Here is a 20,494-nt window from a genome sequence, read left to right as displayed (position 1 = left end):
GTAATGCAACAGAAGCCTAAGGGAGAAATGACAAGAAATGGATATGTGGAAGGCGAATGCTCTAAGGAATTAGAAGACATAGTTGAGCAAGATTCTAATTAGACAACAAATTGGGTTGACAAACCTAAAGAGTAGAAGTCATTCAAAGAAAGATGCTATGCTTGTAACAAATATGGACACATAAGAAAGATCGCAAAGGTAATACAGATAGTAAACCATTTATTGAATATTGTTTAAATTGTTGGCTTTATGAACACAAGCCACATGAGTGCAAAATACTTAATTAATGATCTAATGGAAGAGCAAATGAAAGATCAAATATGATTGCAAGAAGACCTTTCAGAATCAACAATGTCATAACCAATGATGTCATTTGTTATAAATGTAATAACTTTGGACACATAACTAGAGATTGCAGATTTCAAGTGAATCGAAATGGACGAAGGTATGGAAACTTTGATAAGTAGGAGATATTTTCCACTACAAGTCAAATTGTGATATTGCTATCAGGATTTAACTGTGTAGTTTTTGAGTCAAATTCATTGACTTATGTTTCACGAGTAGTGCTTCACCTGTGTGAGCATCACCTAGATCCAATGAGTGCTAAGTGTTCCATTTATTCTCATGAGAGGTGGATTCGTGTGAATCACTACTCGTGAAACATAAGTCAATGAATTTGACTCAAAAACTACATAGTTAATCCTCATAGCAATATCACAATATGTAAACTTTTTTGTTACGTGTTACAATTGCAATAATTTGGGACACATAGCTAGATATTGTAGATTTAATGGATTTGTAAACAATACGAGAACACCTAATGTTAGAAGAAACTATTATGTTGGAAGAAGGAATACCAGTACCAATGCAACTTAGTATGAGAACCTTGATAAGACTTTTGTAAAGGAAAGCAATGTTGTTAGTAGCAAAGTATAGAAAGAAAAAGAACAGAAATTGATGCATATAACAAAGGGCAAACAGTGCTAAGCATTGAGCCCTCATCATCATCCTAAATGTCTATTATTGCCATAGGGGGAGCACTTCACTAGTAAATAATTAAACCCCGAAATCACATCACTAAGGTATGCTAGCTTAGTATAAGGTATGTGGGGCATTATTGATAAAAAAATTGTGTTCGCAGGTGTTTATATGAAATTCTGAATGATTTCCATACATTTGAGCATAAAGAGTCAATTCATATCAGCTTTTTGTACTATGACCTCACACATTAATGGTAGAAAAAATCTTTTAAGGAATTAAAGGGTAAAATTGAGTTATTCATCAGCACTTGAACTACTAGAGAGCTTGGGAGATTAGAAGGAGATTGCAAAGATTTCAGAACAGTTTGTGGAGGTCCTAACGCAATCGACACAAGGTATTTACAGAAATCCTGAACTCTTAATTTGATGTATTTCCAATGGTTGTTGCGTTGCATAGATATGGATAAACCAAATCTTTGATGTAAACGATAGGACAAGGTATCAATTTAAAAAGCATTCCTTTAAGTCAATGGAAGATGTCCTAGAGGGTAGGTTCTCGCAAACCCCAGAAGGTGTACTTCACGTTGAAGACATTAGAGCATACATTCATTGTAAGTTTGAGATAATAGGGAATGAGCGACATTTGGAAGGATTTAAGTGAGATCTACAATGATGATAGAGCCTTTAAGAGTGAATTTCAACATTTGGAAAGTCTAAACATTCTACAATACATGAACTATGAAGAATTCGATGAATCTGAATGGATCAAGATAGTTTTGAGTGGAATTCGTGACAACTTTTTCTGGATTGGAGATAAACTAGTTATGATCACTAAGGAATTGATACACTTAGTCACAGGGTTAGATAATGCAGACATAATTCTAGTTGCCACCACAGTGGTCAAGAAACACAGGAACCAAGTGGGATAAAGTGCAATGACACTTTCTGATATCAGACAACATGATGTAAGGGCAATTGCAAAAATATTGGGCTACAAGATGCATTGCAACAAGAGGCATAATTCTGTATCTTTAGGGATAATCCAAACATTGTACAAAATGGTTGTTGAGAAGGAACACTTTGACATATGCAAGATCTTGAGATGACAGTTATTTGAAAACCTTAGAAGGATTAAGCATGATAAGACACAACCTTATAGATTTGGATCACTGATTCTACATATGTTCTTTATATTATCCATAAGTTTTGAAACATGCATCGTCATGCTTGGACAGATGATGTACCTGCCATGGCATTAATTACTAAACACTATCATATGCAATACAAAGGAGACATCAGAAGTGATCTATGTGGTTTGTTTAAAGGATTTCAAAGGGAAACGGAGAAGAGGTATATGATTCCAAGACAAGTAGTTGAAAAGTATGTTTCATGGTAGAAACTGATGTTATGTGTTTCATGGTAGAAACTGATGTTATGTGCATGGAAACTGTTGAGCCAAGAGAAATATTCATTCAGTCTCTTGGATATGAAGTAAGCCAATAAGTACTTGAGCAACATGGATATGTTATGTTGGCCTCACCAAAGGACAAGAATGTAGAAAGATGGGGAACTTACAAAGAGAAGTTTAGTCAAGTGAGGGAAGAGCTATACATAGGTTCTAGGAAAAGAAAAGTTGAGAAGTTTGGAGAAACGATAGTAGAGAAAGAAGGTATTAGTAAGGAAGAATGAACAGCTATGAAGAAGGGGAGTGAAGTTCCCACAAAGGCATAGTTAGGCAGCTCTAGTGCAGAAATTGTAGAGGATGTCACAGAGAATGTGGAGGTGCAAGATGCACCTACTATTGAGAGAGCAGAAGAAGAGGTTGTACCACAACCTTGCAGATCTACAAGAAGGTCCACAAGGACCCCTTGCATAGTTAAAGTAGAAAAACCAGTTGAACCAACACCTGCAAAGGCCCCAAGATAAAAAACAAAGGAAAAAGGGCCTAGCCCAAAGAAAGCAAAGGTCGCCAAATAAAAGAAGACAGATAAAGGAACGAAAACTGAGAAGTCCAAGGATAAAACAGAGATGGCATAGGAAGAAGCACCAAAGGTTGCAGAGATCAACATTGAGGAGGAAAAGACAAAATGGAAATGAGACTTAAAGAAGATTAAAGCTAGAATATAAAATGAAGGTAAACTGGACCAAATTGAGAAGTATTACGTAAGGTATGCAGAAGATGATCAAGTGATAATTGAAAATTCAATTGTTAAGTATCTACTGAATTTCAAGAACTTGGTGGAAATGAAGGGTAGCATTCCAGATTCGGTCTATGATAAACTTGATATAAGAAGACAACTTGCATTAGAGGAAGATCAAAGAATAAGTTGAAAGACTTTATGCGAGCTCTATACATTAGTGACAGTCGATGAAATGAAAATGATACTGGAAAAGGCAAGATCAAGATGAGGACAAAATTGAGAATAGTTAAAAATATGGAAGGATTGTATGAAGAAATTGCTGATGAGACTAAGAAGGCCATAGCAGAGGTTTTAGATGAATCAAGTGTAAGGACTGATCTCACATTAGAACCATCTCACAAACCAATTGAGAATTTTCTACAACCACAGCTGGAAGCAAACAATGTCAATCAATTTTATAGTATAGTTGGACAAGCTGATTTCTTTGTTGCAGGTGTTCCAATTACACTTGACAATACTCCTGAAGAGAAAGAGCAAGAGCAAGACACGTTTGTGGAGAATTTGGTGAGTAATGATGAGACTCAAGACATAATGATGGAGGCCACCAATATAGCTGAACAGATTGGAGAGGAAGAACAAGATCAAGATGAAGAAAAGAAAGAAAAGGAAAAAGATGTTATCACTGAGGCAGAGGTCAGAACCATGATCAATGAAGGTAAACCTTCATTTGTCATGTTCGATGCTAATACACAAGGTGATATTCAATCAGTCACATCTGTACAACAGGTCACCATGACTCAAGGGAACCTTGCAGGATCATCAGAGATAAAAGATTAGGCAATTGAGACTACATCAACCACACCTACTTCTTCTTTACAGTCATTGTTGGCAAGTAACCTTAGTCATGATATTACAAGTATGGATAAAGATGACAACTTAGATGAAGATGCATTGATGAAGATCTGATTGATGACTTTTGTCAAAACCAAGGAGAGATCTGAGAAGAAATCAGACAAACATGCAAGGATTTTGGGTCAAACACTAGATAGATCGCAGAAAACCTTGCCCACAAAGTGTACTCTTGAAGGCATTGATGTGGTTGAGAATTTGACAAGTATAATTGATGACTTTGATGCACATTTTGCCTCGCTTGTAGGATCTGCTAAAGCTAAGGCAAGACATGATTATTTTGCAGAACAGTTTCACAAGGTATGTGCAAACATTCAGTTTGATGTAAAAGTCATTGATGAGAGCATTAAAGATATTAGAGAATGTGTAGACAAAGGAAATCAACTATACATTGTTTGTGTAAATTTTGCAAAGTATGTGGAAGATGTTAGCAAGAGCATTAAGGAAGAAGAAGAAAAGTTAGGAAAGCTAGCAGAAGGCTTTGCTAAGATAAACCAAAGTATTATAAATATGGATAAATCTGTGAGCAAAGCCTTCGATGAAATAAGTGTTCTCCAAATGGAAAGAGACAGAGTTTTGAGAAAAATTTCTTTACTGTGAAGTTTGTTATCTTCTAAACTGGAGGTGATGTAAAAACATTTGGAATTATTGGAGTCTTCAAAGAAGACCTATGAAGTTTTTTCAGACCCACAGACCTTTATGGAGCAGAAAATGCAGCTTATGCAATCTGTGGTATAATACAAGTAGCAGAAAATATGAAGAAGCTACAGAATACTGATTTTGCCACATTGAAAAGAAATTTTGCATGTATTTTGAGGTTTGTATAAAAGGTTTTTGGAGTATTAAGTCTTTGGACTTGTGCATAGTATGCTGTGATCTCATCTTTGCCATTGATGTCAAAGGGAGAGTTATATAACAGTTAAAAATATAAGTAAAAACAGGAGTACGAAAATAGCTGTGAGGGGAGTATAGCATATACAAGAATGTAGATGGCTTTTGAACAAATTTTTGATTAGATTTTGGGATAAGGAAGTTTTGATAAGAAATTTTGGCACTTAGTCAAATTTTTTACTAGTGTTGCCATCAATGCCAAAGAGGAAGATTGTTGGCAAGTTATTAATTATGAAGGCATGAATGTTGTCATTAATGGAAACACAATCAGATGGTAAGGTCTCTTGGACTTATGTTCAATTTTTATTCTGGTTTACTATGAAAATTGATTAAGTATGTTTAAGAAACTGTCAGTAGACATATTGTTTTAATCAGCGAACTTAGTAGGGTGAGGCTTGTTGGCCACAATTTTGGAGATTGGTATATATGATGTCAGTACGTTTGCCTGTGTTAATATGTTAGATAGCAAATATTTTGGTTGAAGAGTGTGAAGGCAGGCTTGGATTGCAAATTACAGGATAAGTGACAGAGATCAGACATTTTCGCCTAAGAAATTGAATTGCGTTATCAATTTAATTATTTGGCAATGTAGGGATGACATTGTAGACGTTAACCCTCAGTTAGCAAGTTTGGATAATTAGTTGTGGAGAAGTGTTACTCGTTTCATAATTAAGCTTGACTGGACAATATAAATGGAAGGGTCTATAAAGTGGACAATTTACTCATGTGAAGGATATGTACGTGACATGCGAGCTTTATGTATGATGTGATGATGTTGTTTTGATGGTCAGATGCGAAGTGTAGTTGCATGGGCAAAATTAGTTGCGTGATATACAAAGGAATAATGAGATATTGCAGATACCAGTTTAGTCAGTTTTGGTATTGTATCTATTACTAATTATATATCATTGTAGAGCAGTGAGCTCCCATTGTAATATAACTCCTAATAGGGTTGAGACTTCTAACAAGGTCAAGTCTTTTCACAAGGACTAATATATGTAATGACTCTTAACAGTGTCAAAACTCTGAACAGAAAACTTTCAGATTAGTACATTGTTGTGGGTATCATCCCCATTGGGGTTTTCCCTTGGCTAGAATTTCCTTGAAAAGAAATCATGGTGTTATGAGTTTCTTATTGTTGTGTGCTTTACTTCTCAGTTTAATTATTTGTGGATGCACACAGTTAAAGTTTTGAAATATTTAGTTGGTATAAAAGTTCTGCAATACTGATTCAATCCCCCCTTCCCCCCAAGTATTGTCTATTTCTATCAGTATTATCTCATGGTATTGTAGTACTGTTTTATGGGTTCATGTATTTTTTCTCCTATATAGTAGATGCATAAAACGGAGGTTGAGTAGAAGATTCTAATGGTAGTTGAGTTGCCTCTGGATGTTTGGTTGGTGATACTCCTATGTTAAGTTCACAATGCAAGTATATGGTTGCTATTGTTGGTTTTTGAATAATCTAATGGGCGGCTATGAAGTGTGGGGTTTTTCTCCTGGAAGGTTTATCCACATGTAAATTACTGTGTTGTGGTATGCATGCTATATATGTTTATTTCTTTTATGTTTCAGGCACTGTTGTAAAGATCTAAAAAAAATTGCACAACCCTCCTCTCAAGATTAGTGTAGGAAGTTGTTCCGCTAGCTCTGCCTTACACATTGAACTTCTTTTGAGCAAATTGGATGTGTGTAGTGTTTAGGAGCTCCAGTGATCATGAATAATATTTTCTTTGTCGTATGAGTTAGTGCTCTAAGTTTAGGGATGAGCAAATGGGGCATCACTTCCAGTTGAACATTTAAAATATTAACGTAATTCACCTTGTCGAACAATGAAATGCATTTAAGTTTTACTTGATACTCTGATTGCATTTAGGTAATATTTCTATAAAAAAAAAGTGACCTAACTTTGTATGTTAGAATGCAATTATTTTTCAGGTGGTTGCATTTATATTTTGCAGCTTATTGTTTTTGTTAAGGTGAATGACCGGATTAAACAGGCGTTTTTTATAACAATGTATGGTTTATTATTATTTTCTTTGCTTGTTGAGTTGTATCTCAGAGCTTGCAATGAAAAGACTGATTTTATTTGCTTTATGCTTGACCTGGTTTTCAAATTGCTAGTTTAAGATAACTCATTTGGACTTTATTCTGCAGAGCAATTCCAGATAAAATGTAGTTGTAGGGAATCAAGAATCTGTTGTTGTAATGATGTCACTGGCTCATGCCTGAATATGCAGGTTCTCAAGGGACCAGGTTGAGCAACTTGATACTATTAAGCAATGGTCTAGGGCACTTGATGGATCTGATTATTTACCTGGCATGGTAACTTCAAGTTTTTTGGATTGGATTTGAGAAGCAAATATGTCAGATTCTAAGCAATATTTTCGTAGAGTTTGGATCCTAAAAGCAACTCTTTGTTAAATGAATGTATTTCAGGTAGGTCTCAACAACATCAAGGAGACTGATTTTGTCAATGTAACCATTCAATCACTAATGCGGGTTACTCCTCTAAGAAACTTTTTTCTTATTCCTGAAAATTATCAGAGCTGCAAGTCCCCTCTTGTTCATCGATTTGGAGAATTGACAAGGAAAATATGGCATGCTCGTAATTTCAAGGGACAGGTATTTGGAGTTGATTTAGCAAATTACGTAGCAAACAACATAGGATATACGAATGATATAGTTGTTTTATGGGTTTGTTTGTAGGTGAGTCCCCATGAATTTCTTCAAGCAGTTATGGTAGCCAGTAAGAAGCGATTTCGCATTGGTGTGCAGTCAGATCCTGTGGAGTTCATGTCTTGGCTTTTAAATACCCTTCACTTGGACCTTGGAGGGACAAAGAAATCTAAGAGCAGCATTATTTACAAGTGTTTTCAGGTTCTGCATAGGCCTTTAATATGGAGATTTCATCATGTTTAAAGAGGAATACTAGTATATTTTCTTGTGTTCATTTGTATGATGTGTTTGTTAGAGCAGGGTGAGTTAGAGGTAGTGAAAGAGATTCAAAACAAGAAAGGGAATGAGAAGAAAGAAGATATGGAGCAACAACATAAAGCAACTGGTATTGAGGATAAAGCAGGTCCAGAAAATGTGGTCAGAGAAGTCTGTAGAATGCCTTTCCTTATGCTTGGACTTGATTTGCCTCCTCCTCCTCTATTTAAAGATGCAATGGAGAAGAATATCATTCCTCAGGTATTGCATGACTTATGGAACACGATTCATTTGCTTGATTGGTACGTATTTAGTTTAGTGATGTTCTATTTTTTCACATACCCCTAGCATTCAACTACCGAATTGGATCCATATGTGCCTATACATGACTTACCCTTCAGCCTTTTGCTTTTAAGATTTCAGATTAAATTTTAGCATTTCCTGCAAATTCTTCTAGTTCTTACTAATGTATTTGTTCAAGCTTTTGGAAGCCTATTTTGAGATGGCAAGATTCTTATAAATTTTCATTCTTCTAAAAGACCATAAAATATCTAAATGACATTATATGTACATACATCTTTAACTTTCAACATATCATTAAACAAACACAAGAAACACCTTAATTCTTACATGTTCATCTCTTGAAAGATGAATTCTTCACTATGTGTTTTACCATGGTCACATGTCCAATCCAATAACGACAATAAATAATATTATATTAGTGGTTCAAAATTGAAATTCTCTCCGATGTTCCACATTTCCTGTTACTTGCAAACTATTTACAGATTCACTTGATGTAGGCATTCAACAAATGAATGGTATTGTTCAATGGGATATGAAAATCATCATGCTCTTTGACATGGTGAGTTCAACCATCACGTAATGAACAGGATTCAGTTCTACTCTTTAATAAAGGTGACATACATTTTGTGATGGCATGCAGTAGAAATCTATAGGTATACACCCTTACGAATTAAGAGATCTAGCTTTAACAAAAGAAGAACGACATGATAATGAGGAGATTGACATGATGATGCCCATAGACTATAAAATTTCGTTTCATTGCTAAGTGTTCTATAGTTGCATCAAGGAGTCTCATGTTGTTTACTTAATAACTAAAACAAGTTGACACATTTTTTAGGACTAATAAATATACATTTTTTTGAAATACGAGAACTTTACCAAAATGAGTTTACAATATTGGTGGATGATAGAAACAATGATAGGCCTGACCACTTTGTAATATCAGTTTTAAAGGCTTAAATAAAAAAGAGAAGCTCTGTTGAAGAAATTTGGTGGATGATAGAAACAATGATAGGCCTAAAGAATCTCTGTTGAAGAAATTTGGTGGATAATAGAAACAATGATAGGCCTGACCACTATGTAGAATCAGTTTTAAAGGCTTAAAGAAAAAAGAGATTGATCTCCATCAAAACTCACTCCTCTATTGGCAATGAGGAATATAGGCGATCATATTGAATATGAAAAAAAAATGAATTTATTTGTTTGGGCAGCCCTACCTTGATCACCAAGATTTGAGTCTAAAAAACAACTGGTGATGAGGCTGACTAATATATGGCAGTATTTCTATATAAAGGACAAAATTATCTCAATTAAGAGACATGTAAGTTGTAAGATGATGTTTCCCCTTGCTAGAGATGCATACTTTCATGAATAGCTGAAGATATAAAAGATATTTGACAAGTGAAGGAAAAAATGTGAGGATTATGAAGAATATCATATCTATAGATCTGGATACACAATATAAGATCATTGTAAAAGGTATTAAGAGAAGAATTTTCAGCAGGTTTGTGAAAAGGGTTCATGTAGAAATAAAGAAGTTGTTTAGAAATTGAAGACGGGTTGTAATGTAGAGTTTCAATCAACTCTTGAAAAAACTTGTAAAAGGCGTCAGGATTCCATATCAACCCCAAAAATGCTTGTCCTAGAGATATTACAATCCAATGGCATGCAAAAGTCCAGTAGTGCAAGCACATACTGAAGTCATGAAAACATGTAGATGATACACATAAAGATCTCAACATCATGAGTGATAAGCTCAAACCTGAATACAATCCAATGTCATGCAAAGTCCAGTAGAGCAAGCACATTCTGAAGTCATGAAAACATGTAGATGATACACATAAAGATCCCAACATCATGAGTGATAAGCTCAAAAATGAATGCTAGACCTTACAAAGCCAGGACACTCACAGACAAGCATTAATAGAGAGCAACCCAATTAAGATTATAGATGTGTGTCATGCTTCTAATCCTCATCTTATTATGTGAAAAGATTGCCCTTGCTTCAAAGAGATATCCATGACATTGTGCAAACATAGGGTCAATAAATCAGTTTCTTATAAATACAATTGATGCTATTACAAAATGACCTTGTTCCTTCTCTCAGGAAGATGAGAGAGCTTTGTCTTAAACTACAAACCTTGCAAATTTTCAATGCCTTGGTTGAGTACGGAAGTGAATTGTTAGATAGATTTTCATAAACAAGCTGTTTCTTTTGAGGAATCAACTTATTCATCCCAATTAAAAATTCTCGAGGACAGCTTGAGAAGGGAAGACTTTCATGCCCTGCAACTAAATTCAGCATTAAAATTACATGAGACTCGGGAGTTACTCACATGAAAATTGCAGCATTAGAAAACTCAGATTTTCTGCCTTGGAACTTGTGCAAAGGAAATATAAAGGGCAGCAAATATGTTTGATTCATATTAAATTAATTGTACCATTGGGAGCAATTTCTAAAATCATTCAGTTAAAATTAAGAATTAAGACAGCAATTAAGGATGGAAGGATAGGTGCATCCTTTCAAATTTTCAAGACAAGAAGTTATGACCCTATCCATGACAGAGAATATAAAAGGAAGCCTCATTTGTAGAAAGCAGGAAGATAGAAACAAATCAGTATTGAGAAAAATGGATCTGCAATTCAGAATACAGATAGATCTGTATCTAGTAAATATTGTGGTATGCGTGAGACTATGTTTGCTATTTTACATGTATGCTTAGTGTATGCAACATGGATAAATATTATCATATATATCTCTTATCAAGATGTTAATAAACTTTATTATGCTTCTTGAATTAAATAAGCTGTCTATTCTAATCTCAACAAACAATTATTACGGGAATGGAGAAACATTTGTTGGAGAGGTGGTAGACATTGATTCCCCTGATTTAAGTAGGCCACCCCAAGGAATGGAATCATCAAGGTTGATGTTCCTGCTGCTTGTGTGCCAAGGGGTAAGTTGTCTATTTTAGATGCTTGTGCACTTGGGTTTGATTGAGCTGAACAATCTTCCTCAATTACCCAGGTTCCCTTGAATTAGGTAATCCACCCCAAGGGATGGAATCATCAAGGTGGATAATCTTGCTGCTTGTGGGCCAAGGGGTGAGTTGTCTTGGCTAGATGCTGCATGCTCTTGGGCTTAATTGGGCTGAACAATAACCAAGCACTCTTTATGGCTTTCCTCTCCTATTTCTACTATGCTTGAATTAGGGGAATGAGACCCTTGGTGCTTCATCTCTAAGAACAAGTTGTATGGTTTATCTAAGTAGGTTAAGATGATTATGGACATATGTGTATCTGTATTTATATTTGTTGTTGAATCCCTAGTCCTAATAGAAATGAATACTCTTATGAATTATATTTCAGATATTATCCAACACGATTGCAGGAACTTAACCATGATTTATGTTGATAACTATATTACAATCCCTTATTTCAATTGTATTTGTGATTTTAGGAAAAGATCTAGGATCGTCCCAAAAGAGGACATTACATTCAAAGAGTTGTATTGGCTACCATTTCTAACTTTACGTCATCTAATATATGGGAGAGACTTTTCTATGTCAAAATTTTATAGGGATACATACATAGTTAAAAAGCAGAATGCTTCAAAGTGAGGTCTGAGGGTGTGTGCAACACTAGCCAATGTTATTTCCAATTCTCTTCGAATTATTCTGCTAAAAAATTCTCTATGGAAATCAAATAGAAACTTGTATAGAAAGATTCTCTATGAATTCCACATCAGCACCGGATGCTTCTTGGATGGTCCTGCAATTTTTAAGACCACGTTATTTGGAACTTGAAGTAGCATCTTGTATGTTTATAATAGCCTCAACTGGTGCAAGATGTTTTCCGTTATGGGTGTTTCCCACCTTGAAGCAATAGTTTTTTGCAGCATTTCACATAAACAGTGACAAGAGCAATGCAGAAATTGTATGTATTATGGTAGGAGATTTAGTGTCCCTAGGCAGGCACAGCATACTCAACTAATTCCAATTGATTACAGCAGATGTTAGCAACAATCCTTAATTTATTGTGATGCATTATAGTGAAACAACTCTCCAATGATTTACATCAAAAGAAACTAGGTATGTGGGGCAAGCAAAAGTTTAATCCTATCCAATATAATTTGTGTTTGATGCTCACAAACTTTGTCTACACTGCATGGGTGTGAGATGCGTGAAATCTTTATGAATATCAGTGTCCTAATCATCTACTTGTAATTTGTTTGCATGTCTTGTCGTTTGTCATTGCAAAGCTAGCATATAAACAAGCTCATCTTCTTGATTATGCTAAATAAATAAATAAATATATATATATATACACACACACACACACACACACACTTTCCTCTGTTTTTAGCAATGATATTCCATGCCCTCCACCTAGATTGGTCTATGCTTGCATTTCTGATCTCCTTATATGCTTATAGCACGAGCTTGCTTTGGCTGGTACTGGTAGAACAGTTCATCAAAATTGTTGGATGTCTGCTATTTACAGTAGACCTAGGTACAAAGCATGCTTGGACATTTGGGCCCGTGGGCATTTTGATTGTAGTCACTGCCATATAAATGATTTCAGCCTGAGATGAAAAATTGGAGTAGGCTTATTGTTCATTATGAGAAAATAAATATGGTAGGAATTCAAGCTTTTCCGAGTCTTCTGTTTGGATAGAAAATACATTAGGCTCTGCCATTTCAAGCCTTCCATGTTTAAGGTACTCTAATTTATTTCTGATTTTTGAAGGTTTTATATTTTGAAAATAAGACTGTTAAAATGCATAATAAAATAAAATTATGTATACCAAGTATGTTACCTTGGAGAAGCACGCTGTATTTAGTATTCCTAGGAACATTGTATTATAATAATAATTTATAATGGGTCCTTGCTGGTATCAGGTTCCTCTTTTCAACATACTGAAGAAATTTGATGGTGAATCTGTTACTGAAGTAGTCCGTCCCCAAATTGCCAGGATGAGATATCGGGTCACCAGGCTGCCACAATATCTGATCTTACATATGCGACGATTCACAAAGAACAATTTTTTTGTGGAGAAGAACCCCACTCTTGGTGAATATCTTAAAACTTAATCTGTGCATATAAGCTGTTCAGTAGGATGCTAGATAACAGGCTTATATGATGCCTTTTTTTTGCCCAGTGAACTTTCCTGTCAAAAATCTTGAATTGAAGGATTATATTCCTTTGCCTGCCCCAAAGAACAACGAAAAATTACGGTCTAAGTACGACCTCATTGCAAATACCGTTCATGATGGGAAGCCCGGTGAAGGTTCTTATCGAGTGTTTGTACAGAGAAAGTCAGAAGAAGGCTGGTAAGTGGTATCTGTGTCAACTGATCTTGTATTCTGTCGTTTCTTTTATTTGGTATGCAAATATGGGGACACAGCCTGCTAGGTTTGAACCTTGATCTCTCCAGGTCTCTCCAGTTTAAAGCTCTCAACTTCTCCATGACCAAATCAATGTACTACATGCACTCATTGCACAAACACATATCACTGGGTTCCAAAATTATTTGTGTTTTCCTACAGGTATGAAATGCAGGATCTTCATGTCGCTGAGACTCTACCTCAGATGGTTGCACTCTCCGAGGCATACATGCAAATCTATGAACAACAACAGTGATGACTATTTGAATTCTTTATTACACATGCATGTTGATGTTTCAGGGGATTCCTTGCATCACTTGTAAGATCAATTCAAAATTTCCTAGGTTGCATGGGTACGTGTACCCACACCCCTGGGATGCGTACCCACGTACCCAATTACCAGGTATTCAGTGGAGAGCATCATAGCTGAGGACCTTGATTAAGATTTCTGATTTTGTTTCAATTTTTTCTTGTCAATCAGCTGCTTGTTTATCATGCTTAATTCAATACGTAATCAGTTTGAAACTTTGATACAATACTAATCAATAGTAAACTTTATCACTCTTCAAGTCAGAAGTTTATCATTTGCAATATGTCATTGTTATATGATTTATGATCTTCTTGTTCATGTTTAAAGTCTTCTTGCTCTGTTATGCATCTAAACATTTACCATATACTATTATTACAAACATTGCAAATCTGAAATTGAGAACAATGCATTACATTTGCAAACTTTATCATTGTTCTTGTTTTGAAAAGCCATGGTCATGACTCATAACTTCAGATTTTATATAAATATTAATTTATAAAGTTTGACGTGCGCAAGTACCCCCATCCCCTATTTTGAAAAATAGCTGTAGCTGTACCCATACCAGTGCTTTAAGTACCCAAGTACCCCCATCCCCGTGCAACCTTGATTTTTTCTGAGAATTCTTCAGGCCTAATATATCCCCTGTTTGATTCTCTTGCACTTATAGCCTGACTTCATATCCTTGACAACCAAATCTTTAGGCCATATTCAGAGACCTGTTTTTGTAATTTTGTATACACACAAATATTGTATTATCTGAGACGATTGCCAAAATACTTTTAATTTTGTTTAAGTAAAGACATAATGAAAATATACAAGGATTTTGATTGCTTATTTTCATATATCAGAAAAGAAATCTGATTCATTGCCCAAAAATATGAGGGACAAAAAAAAGTTAGATACGGTGTTTTCAATAGGAATATGCTTCTCAATTCTGAAATGCATTAATATATAATTATAATAATTAACATTAAAAGAATTAAGGCCACTGGTAGGTCATGTAAACATCTTCTTACCTTGACCTCGTGTCGCATTTGCCTATAGTTTCATCTGTTAATATTAGTTCTTGATTCTTAGAATCATAAACAGTCTTGCACTTAAATAATTTGTGCGCAGGTGAGGAGGGTATGACAGGGCAAGTTTGAGGTCTTTTTTATAAAATTATGATATAATATTACTAGGAATGTTTTTAGCATTTGGCTATATCATAGATATTTAGTTGATAATGATTGTAGCTTCGATCAGATGATTTCAATTGATTAAATCAAATGCTTGAATGGGCTATTGGTCTTAAACACTTGATATCTATCTTTCACTATTATTATCATGGAGCATTATATATATATAATATAATATTCCTAGGAATGTTTTTAGCATTTGGCTATATCATAGATAGTTAGTTGATAATGATTGTAGCTTCGATCCGATGATTCCAATTGATTAAATCAAATGCTTGAATGGGCTATTGGTCTTAAACATCTGATATCTATCCTTCACTGTTATTATCATGGAGCAATATATATATATATATATATATTACAATCATGATAATACATTGAGCAAGTATCATTTGTGATATATGTTAAAGCGATAACTAATGCGAGTTAAGATATTAACAAGAGATATGTCTCTATGGGGGACATGTCTCTTTATACCATATACATATTCATTGGAAGAGTAAATTGAAACACACATAAATCAATAAGTGTATGACAAGTTACAACAAAGATATATTATACCACCTCAAGTAAAAGCATTACATTATGCATCTAGGAATAAAAAACTAAAAATTAAATTTCCTAAATTTAAATATGATCAAACTTTAACATGGTATCAGAGCAGGTTCTTTTACCATCTTGTAGATTTTGTTGAGTAATAGATGTTTGCAGCCTTGAGCTGATAATCAATAGATAAATTTACAATGTTAAAAAGAATTTTTAGATAAACTAGATAAAATAAAATAATAGATTAATTGAAGTGCTGCGGCGAATAAAGGGAGAAAACAAAACACTTTATTTATAAAGACATGCAACATTACATTAAGATTTTGAAGTGTATTAGCTTATGGTTGATTAGAAGAAAAATGGGTGAAGCAAATAATGTGATTGAGCTTCTTACAAATTAAGTTTTTTATGGAGAAGGAAATATGATAGCTCACATGATTCAACAGGTCCTTGCAACCAACGTGGCTCACATTCTTCTGTCGTCTAGGTTTTATAATAGCCATCTATATAATAGGCAAATAAATCACGAAGTCGCTACTTGGAAGAAATTATAGAAATATTTATTGGGACTATTTAAAGGAATAATATATCTTTTGTCATTTTATTATGAACAATCTATATTGTGAGACCTGATCCTTTATTTGGAGTATTCTTCTAAAAGTTTGTAGCACGTAATATATTGTTGACATTAAGGAGACATCGACCATTTAAACAATCCCACATATCCACAAACAGGGTTTGGTAGAATTTCAACATAGATTGACTTGTGTGATGTTGGACCTAGAGATAATAATGCTCGCTCTAAAGCACAAATTTGTGCCTTGCAGATTGTAAAGGCAGACCTTGTAATTAATAAAGCTGCCATTGATTATTAGAAAAAGGCCCTCTAAATAGATGCGATTTAAATATTAAAATTAAAAAAAAAAAAAAAAAAAAAAAACACACTCACACGCACATACATACATACATACATCCATACATCATACATACATAAATACATATATAGTAGAAGTCACAATCGTTTAAATTTCTAATGTCGGCTAGCAAAGGAAAATGATAGTGCATGTAGAAGAATAGACAAGTGGTAATATGATTACTACTTAATGGTGGACAAGAAGAAAGTCATCATAATTCATGAGGTGACTTCACAACAATTTATATTGTGGATCAACAAAGTGGCTCATATGATGGTCAATCCCACACAACAAGACCACCGCATTAATATGATTATCACAGTCTAAAGATTGAGCTTTAATATACAATGTGACATCTATGGCATTGTCGTATCATATAAAAATACAAATAAAGGCCTTCAATATATTATTGGGCAAATATAAGTGGATTTATTATTAATATTTCATTCAAACATTACAAGAGTTGTCCAAAACTTTTGAACATGGAAACTACCATTGCTGGCCGCATGGGTATAATTGAAGCTATAGAAACTGGAATTGCTAGGTAGAGACAATAATTTTATTTATTTAGGGCATTAATGTTGCTATCATGAATGTTGATGATATTCCTATGGGGGAGTATCCTAGCATTGCCGAAGCGTTGAAGAGATTGATTGCATGATTGTGTGTTGCATTCATGATTATGTTTGTTATTGATTTCAACATATTGAGAAGATTGACAGAGTAGCAAACAATGATTGAGACTGTATGGATCAAGGATTGAAGATGAGGTCAAGTGCAATTGGGGACATGTTCTACATAGTGTCCTAATGACATGGCTAAGAGTGTGTGTAGAAAGTCAAAGACTGGTGACAATTATTTGAGATATACAGAAGACAGTTTACAGATAGAGTTACTAAGAAGTGGTTTATGGGAATTGGATTATATCTCCTAACAGGAATAGAATTTGGTTGAGCGAAGTTAGGCAAAGGTAGAAGACATCCTGATGATGACATCAACGAGTGTGCAAAGTATGAGGTCGCACATGTGAAAGATTTGTAAAGACTGTGAAACGACAATGTTATGTAATCATGAAAAGATATAATATAGTGTGTATTGTTTTATCTAGTCCTATTGTAACTGTAATTGGGAAAGCCTCAAGGCCAACTCAATGAATTATTTTAAGGACTTGGTATAAAAGAAAACCATTTTCCTTGTGATGAAGTGTTTATTATATGCTTTTGAAATAGAAAGATAATTGAAAGTGTGAGGTGCATGCGAGTAAGCGATCAGAGAGATTATTGTGATGTGAGTTTGTGGACCTGGTATTGAGATCTTAGGAGTATTTGGTGCAATAGAGGAATCGTGGATGAGCACAATGACCACATGTGGTAGAGAGTGCTAGTGGATAGTTGATCAAGTTATATTATCCTGAAAGGAATAATATAGAGGCCAGTTGGATAGTGAGTTCGGTGGTCTTGCCCCTAAAGTTGTTTGGATAGTGGGTCATTCTGTCTTCTACAAGTCCTAATAGGGTTGCAATCTTCTCACAAGGATTCAAAGTCTCCTAATAGGGACTAATATGTATTGAATGTAATTCATTGGCTCCTAACAGAGTCCATCCTATTACAAGGAACTTATATATTAGTACATTATTTTGTGGGTACCATCCCCATTGGGGTTTTCCCTCTAATCAAGTGTTTCCCTAGTTAACATCTCTAGTGTTATTGTGTATGTGTGTCTTCTTATGGTTACTATTTATATTGATCACATGCTTGAGATTTAATAAGGTTAATAAAAGTTGTATTGTTCAGATAGCTTATTCACCTCCCCCCCCTCTTAGTTATCTTAGTGGACTTTACTTTCTTACAATTGGTATCAAAGCATTAGGTCCTTGAACAAAAAGCTTAATAGCTTAAGTAGATCTATGGCGAGTCATTTCAGAAAAGGAAGTCCGAAGTTTGATGGATTTAACTAAGACAGTTGGAAAGAGGAAGATAAGAATAGAGATGAAGGTATAAAATTTTTCGTTTGTTGGACATGTAAAGAATTTGGTCATTTTTCATCCAAATGCCCCAAGAGAGTAAAGAAGACAAGAAAGCCTTACAAGTTGAGAATGCCTAAGGATTGTCCTTTTGATGATGATAAATTTTATGCAAGATTAGAAGAATTCTTGAGTGATAATGATGATGAAGATGATGAGCTTGGATTGGTTGAAAATGAGGAAGTAATGGAAGAGACATCTTTAGTAACTATTCTTGATGATGAAGATACTAATCCAAAGGCTAACCAAGAGAATGTTGATTTGTTTTATTAAACTTAGAATGAATTGCAAAATGAGATCCAAGTTGTGGAACATAGAGAAGAACAAAGATCCGAACCTATAGTAGAAGTAAGAATTGAGACAGTAACACCAAATAAAAATTTGACAAAGAATCATTCTACTGATCAAATTATTGGAAGCAAAGACAAAGGAGTTATGACAAGAAAAAAAGTACATGAAGAGTTGTGTTTGATTTCTCAAGTTGAGTCTAAAAGTACTGATGAAGCTTGCAAGGATGATCATTGAATTCGAGCAATGAAGGAAGAACTAGATTAGATTGTGCAAAATGAGACATAGGAATTGGTTCCGAGATCTAAAGACAAAAATGATATAGGAACTAAGTTGGCTTTTAGATACAAGATGAATGAACAATGTGAAGTGAGAAACAAAGCTAGATTGGTATGCAAATGATATTCACAACAAGAAGGTATAGACTACAAAGAGACATTTGCACCTATTGTTGGAATTGAAGCAGCAAGAATGTTCTTGGTTGATGCAACAAACAAGAAATTCAAAGTGTATTAGATGGATGTGAAATCAACATTTGTGAATGGAGAACTTGAAGAAGTATACATTGAGCACCCTGAAGGATTTTCTTTGACAAAAGAATGAGATATGGTATGTAAGTTGAGGAACACATTGTATGTATTAAAACAATCACCTAGAACTTGGTATGTGAGGTTGGACAAGTATTTGGCAAAATTGAGATTTTCTAAAGGTACTATAGATAGTAAACTGCATTTAAAAGAAATTAAGAATGATATATTGATTATTGTGATATTTGTAGTTGACATAATATTTGGAGGTGATGATGAAGCAAGTGACAAATTTGTTGATGAAATAAAGAAGGAATTTGAAATGAGCATGATTAATGAGATGAAGTATTTCTTGGCTTTGCAGATTGTGCATAATAGTGAAGGTATTTTCATTTCTCATACTAAGTATTTGAAGACTTATTGAAGAGATTTAGTTTAGAGTGTTGTAAGCCTGTTGGCACACCTATGGTGACTGGTGATAAGTTATCTAGCAAAGATGAGACACCTACTGTTGAGCAGAAGAAGTATAGATCCATGATTGGAGGTTTGCAATATTTGACTTATACACAACCAGACATAGCTAATGTAGTTGGCATTGTTGCAAGATTTCAAGCTGATCTTAAGGAAACACATTATGCAACAATAAAGAGGATTTTCATATATTTGAAGGGTACACTTGATTTTGGGTTGTGGTATCACGTATCAAATGACTTTACTCTATGTGCATATACTGATGCAAACTAGAGAGGCAATATGGAGAACATAAAGAGTACAAGTGGTGGAACATTCTTCTTAGGAGGAAGATTGGTTTCTTGGTTACACAAAGAGACAAGACTGTATTTTACAGAGCACAATAGAAGCAAAATATATAATAGCAACAAACAATTGTAATCAAATTATGTGGATGAAACACATGCTAAAAGATATTGGGATATAGTTTTTAAAACCTATTATCATACATTGTGATAACACAAGTACAATGAGTATCTCTAAGAATTCTGTGTTACATTCTAAGATGAAGCACACATCTATTACATATCATGTTTTGAGAGAGAAAGTTGCAGAGAAAGAGATCATATTGGAATATGTTAGTACAAAGGAGTAGATTGTATATATACTTACAAAGCCTTTTCCTAAGGATACATTTGAGTACTTGCAAGGTA

At 34.4% G+C, this 20,494-nt stretch overlaps 1 protein-coding gene across 1 annotated transcript in view; it reads left to right on the top strand.

Annotated features, from left to right (window-relative positions):
- LOC149530577 (uncharacterized) overlaps positions 1-14,121 on the top strand; it is a 72,477-nt gene extending 58,356 nt beyond the window's left edge. The window contains exons 3-9 of the mRNA XM_089808799.1: positions 7,162-7,246; positions 7,361-7,546; positions 7,631-7,801; positions 7,901-8,116; positions 13,060-13,231; positions 13,320-13,491; positions 13,708-14,121. Of these exons, the coding sequence (XP_089664925.1) occupies positions 7,162-7,246; positions 7,361-7,546; positions 7,631-7,801; positions 7,901-8,116; positions 13,060-13,231; positions 13,320-13,491; positions 13,708-13,801 (1,096 nt within the window). The 3' untranslated portion in view covers positions 13,802-14,121. The remainder of the gene's footprint in view (positions 1-7,161; positions 7,247-7,360; positions 7,547-7,630; positions 7,802-7,900; positions 8,117-13,059; positions 13,232-13,319; positions 13,492-13,707) is intronic.
- Positions 14,122-20,494: the final 6,373 nt, after the last annotated feature.

This window comes from Cupressus sempervirens, chromosome 11 (genome assembly GCF_028749045.1).
Source record: "Cupressus sempervirens isolate cs-2001-9-10 chromosome 11, ASM2874904v1, whole genome shotgun sequence".
Taxonomy (NCBI): domain Eukaryota; kingdom Viridiplantae; phylum Streptophyta; class Pinopsida; order Cupressales; family Cupressaceae; genus Cupressus; species Cupressus sempervirens.
Note: the sequence above shows the minus strand (reverse complement) of the source record. Positions and strands in the feature narration are given on the sequence as shown.